A 4,720-nucleotide genomic window follows, 5' to 3' on the forward strand; every position below is an offset into this window, starting at 1 on the left:
TAAGAGCACTGACTGCTCTTCCAGAGGTCCTGAGTTCAATTCCCAGCAACCACATGGTGGCTTACAACCATCTGTAATGGGATCCAATGTCTTCTTCTGGTGTGTCTAAAGAGAGCTACAGTGTACTTATATATAATAAATAACTAAATCTTTAAAAAAAAAAACATAAATAAATCACACACACACGTATATATATATATATATATATATGTGTGTGTGTTTGTGTATCAGAACTATAGGGGCTGGAGAGATGGCTCAGTGGTTAAGAGCACTGACTGCTCTTCCAGAGAACCTGGGTTCAATTCCCAGCACCCACATGGCAGCTCACACCTGTCTGTAACTCAAAGACCTGATACCCTCATACAGGCGTAATACATGTAGAAAAAATGCACATTAAAAAAATCAGAGCTATTTGCTATTCTCATGTGTTAATGCAGAAATGTCCCTACAATGTCACCTTTTAAGGTTTGTTTTAAGAGAACAAGGTCAGACACCAATGAAGACAAAGCAGCTAGTCTCAGATGGTCCAGGCCTCGGAGACTGCTTCAGATGGTCCAGCCTTGGAGACTGCTTCAGGCAGGACTGCAGATAAGCCCTACATTTCCCTAGCCTCAGGTGACCTCACAGAGTCTGGACAGCAAGTAAAACAGCCAGCTGTCTCAAAACTTGGCAATTTTCAAATTTTCTTAGGGTCCCCAAAAGATGCCTTTACCCCAAGACGGCAAGAAGCCATTTAAGAACATAACCCCCTCATTTGCAAGAGGCGAGCTGGGCGGTTTTGGTCCTTCAGTGGGCTATGGATGTTAAATGTCATTTGGGGGGTTGACTGCAAGTTCTTAGTGGAAGCTGTTTGCTTGGTATTTCCTGTTTTCTTGGGTAATACTTATCCTTCTCAGGTCTCTGATGGAGCTGAAGACTAGACAGTTAATAGTTTTACAGTTTTTGTTGTTAAAGGTTAAAGACATAAAAGCTTAAGTTGTCTAGGATCTAAGAAGATGTCTTAAGGTTAGTAAATGCAAGCTATCAAGGTTAGAGGACATGAAAGCTGGTGGTGACAGAGAGAGATTTGGGTGTAGACTCTGGAGTCTCCAAGGCTGTCAGACGCAAATGGACTAGACACTGTGAATGCGCATCTCACCTGAGAGATCTCATAGCTGCTATTGTATATAGCTTAGTGATGGTAGAGATCAGGCTCTTTCTGGAACTAGAAGGGGGAGATGTTGGGATGGCCTCCTCGAATTCTCTTCAGGTGTGTCTCTCTACCTCAGGTGCTGACTCTGTACTGGAAGAGAGCTCAGCCATGCAGCATTTTGTACAGTCATCAGCAGGCTTTCTAGTTTATATTTTTTATTTTTGTGTTTTCTATCTGCTAATGTTTGTCCTTCCGAATCTGCCTAAAAGAGATGTATCAGGTGTTGTCTCAACTGCTTGTGATAAAGAGCTGTTGGCCAATAGCTGGGGCAGAAAGTCTGAGGGCAGAACTTCTAGGCAGAGTGACACAGGGGATGCAAGCAGAAGGGAGAATCAAAAGTGGACACAGCAGGAGCTATGGGCCTAGAGAGATGGCTCAGCGGTTCAGAGCACCAACTGCTCTTCCAGAGGTCTTGAGTTCAATCCCCAGCAACCAATGGTGGCTCACAACCATCTGTAATGGGATCTGATGCCCTCTTCTGGTGTACATGAACAGCACGCGCACACACACACACAGACACACACGGACACACATGGACACAGAGGGGAACAGACATGGACTGGACCGGAGCAGACCAGGGAGGTAAAGAACTAGCCCCATGGTGGGTCAGGCTGCAGGTTAGAATAGTCTGGCTAAGTTTAAATGGTAGCTAGGAGACTGCTCCAGCAAAAGGCCTAAGTGTTAAACTATATGAGAAGTCTCCATGTCACTATTTAACTTTTGGCAGAATCTGCATAAAGTCCAGCCATAGAGCTGGGCACGGTGGTGCATACCTTTAACCCCCAGCTCTTGGGAGGTTGAGGCAAGCAGATCTCTGATTTTGAGCCTAACCTGGTCTATAGAAGAAGTTCTAAAAAAACAAAATAAAAAAACCCAAAAACCAAAAAACACTGAAAAAACCAAATAAACCAAAAAATCCTGAAAGAATTATACAATTTGTAGTTTGTATAGTATATTTTTTATACAATTTGTAGTTTGTATAGTATATTTTACTTTTTGTAAATTTTACCTTAAAAAAGTTGACAGGGCTAGAGAAATGGCTCAGCAGTTAAGGACACTGCTGCTTCTTGCAGAGGGCCTAGGTTCAATTCTCAGCACCCATGAGGTGGCTCACAGCCATCTGTAACTCCAGTGCTAGGTGGTTTTGACTGCCTCTTCTGACCAGGCATGCAGTCAAAACACTCATTACCACACAATAAACCAATCTAAACAATTAAAATAAAATGTCCACAAACCCCAGCCAGGCACTCTGATGGAGAGGTGAGGGAGATGAGTGCTACACAGGCAAGAGCCACGGTTCCCAGAGGCGTTTAGTCCTGGGATGAGCAGCAGGAGACAAAGCAACAGAAGGTAGTGGGGAAGAGAATGTAGTGTGGGCGAGGTAGGGCACCTGGCTCTTTTGGGTGGTCAGGAAATAAGAGAGGCTAGAAAGAACATTCCAGTGCATAATGGGGAAAGGCTAGACATGGAAGTGCAGAAAGCCTGTGAGAACCCAGAGAGACCCGCTCTGGCTAGAGGCAATGTTAGGTTTCAGGAGAAAAGAAGGGCTCCGGGGTCCTCGCTCCTCAGCCTGGAGGCTTTGCAAAAGGCTGTGATCTTAGTCAGAGGCCTGAGTGAGGTGCAGACATGCACAACTCTTTCTTTCTTTCTTTCTTTCTTTCTTTCTTTCTTTCTTTCTTTCTTTCTTTCTTTCTTTCTTTCTTGTGTTTTTGAGAAACAGGGTTTCTCTGTGTAGCCCTGGCTGTCTTGGAACTCACTCTATAGACTAGGCTGGTCTTGAACTCAGAGATGCACTTCCCTCTGGTAAAGGCGTGCTCCACCCTATCCAGCTGCATTCTATCCTTATACGCTTCCTCCCACCCCTCCTCCAGTGCCTGAGGCTGAGCAGAGCCACTTCACAAAGGTCAGTGGTTTCTCTCAACAGCCTGGGAAGGCCCGGGATTGTAGGTAGCATCACCCAAGGGCACTTGGGCTCTGAGCTCTTCACTCAGGCTGTCAGTCTGCTTGGTCTCCCTCAACACTCTTGTTCTAACTGAGGTCTTGACAAGCAAGAGGTCTCCTCTTAGCTGGTTTCTGACTCAGATATGAGAACCTTCAATGAGGAATGATTGGTATAATCAGAAAAAGGATTCGGCTGAAGAGTTATACAGACGTTAGGCAAAGAAAGAGGAGGCTAAAGGAGGGTCCGCCCAGCACCTCAGGGCTCCTGTGCAGGGGAGGTGTGAACTTCTGCTCGGTAGCTAGGCCTTCTGCCTCACTCATCTGAACTAACTTTTACATGTCTATCTTCCCCCATCACTATGTGAACCTATTAAAGAGTTCACTCACGTCTGTAGCTCTCCCTCCCTGGAGCCAACAGAGAACCAACCACTCTTGTTCTGACTGAGATCTTGACAGGCATACACTGGAAGGTTCTTTCTACTGTTTAAAGTCTTCTATAGCTTATAGGTCAAAGAGCAAGCTACTTGGCCTGACCCAGAGCCCCAGGCTGAAGAGAGTGACTCCTGAAGGAATGGAAAACCTAATGGTTGAGGAACTCTGTGAGCACGTGACAGGAGTGAGGAGTGACTGCATGCATGAGCAGTCACTCAGTCAGTCAGTCAGTGGACGACAGAGCTAATGAGATGGGTAGATGGCTGGGTAGAATCACCTGTCCCTCTCCCACAGCTGGTACATGTGCAAGCTCCATAGAGACCAACAGCAGATCTATGCAGAGCCCCCGCCCCCATGCTCTGCTCATGTATCCGACTACCTAAGACAAGTCTGCTGGCCAACTGAACGAGTGAAGGAGCAGAAGGGTAAGTGACTCCATACCCTGCCCGGGAGCGGAGGAACTGGGCTTGGTTAGGCAGAGCAGGATGGGGTGACTCACGGGTGCTGCAGCACATTGGAGCACAGAGCTGGGTCCACCTTCTGCCAGCAGCCCAAGTGGGCGGCGGCCTTATGCAGCAGGTCACAGTAGCTGGCAGGCAGCAAGCGCTGCATGAGGATCACGGAGGTACTGATGGACACCAGCAGGAAGAGCTCACAGGACCAGCGCTTGTCATAGTAATGTGTATTCTGGGAAGAGCAGGAGGCAGGTCAGGCTCAACATGTCCATAGTGGCCTACTCTCCCTCCCCTCCCTGAGTCTACCTAGAAGCTAGGATAGCACTGTGAAGACTTCAAGACCACCCGAAACCAACAATGACGCACTGCAAAAGGGCAGCTTGGACCCTGTGCCCACCAGCTGATTTCCTAAGGTCAAAACTGCTCTACTGTCCCCTATTCCAGGCCAGAGCATGCAGAAGCATTCGGAGGAGTGGGTCACTCTTGCCTCTGCTGCACATTAACCATGAACTATGTGACTTTTGGCAAATCATTTAACTTGTCTGTTCTTTCCTTTCCTCATAAGTTAGATGAGGGTAAGAGGAACCACAGACAACCCAGGCCTAAAGAGATCTGAATACATAACGAAGTTCTCAGCAGAAAGAGTCCTCTCAACATCCACTTTAATATATATATATATATATATATATATATATATATA

At 46.6% G+C, this 4,720-nt stretch overlaps 1 protein-coding gene across 7 annotated transcripts in view; it reads right to left on the reverse strand.

The window, feature by feature from the left end:
• Tmem39b (transmembrane protein 39B) overlaps window positions 1-4,720 on the reverse strand; it is a 22,042-nt gene that overhangs the window by 5,463 nt on the left and 11,859 nt on the right. For all 7 annotated transcript variants that reach the window (XM_021159736.2, XM_021159737.2, XM_021159738.2 and 4 more), the window contains one exon: window positions 4,065-4,252. In XM_021159736.2, the coding sequence (XP_021015395.1) occupies window positions 4,065-4,252 (188 nt within the window). The remainder of the gene's footprint in view (window positions 1-4,064; window positions 4,253-4,720) is intronic.

Source organism: Mus caroli, chromosome 4 (assembly GCF_900094665.2).
Source record: "Mus caroli chromosome 4, CAROLI_EIJ_v1.1, whole genome shotgun sequence".
Classification (NCBI taxonomy): domain Eukaryota; kingdom Metazoa; phylum Chordata; class Mammalia; order Rodentia; family Muridae; genus Mus; species Mus caroli.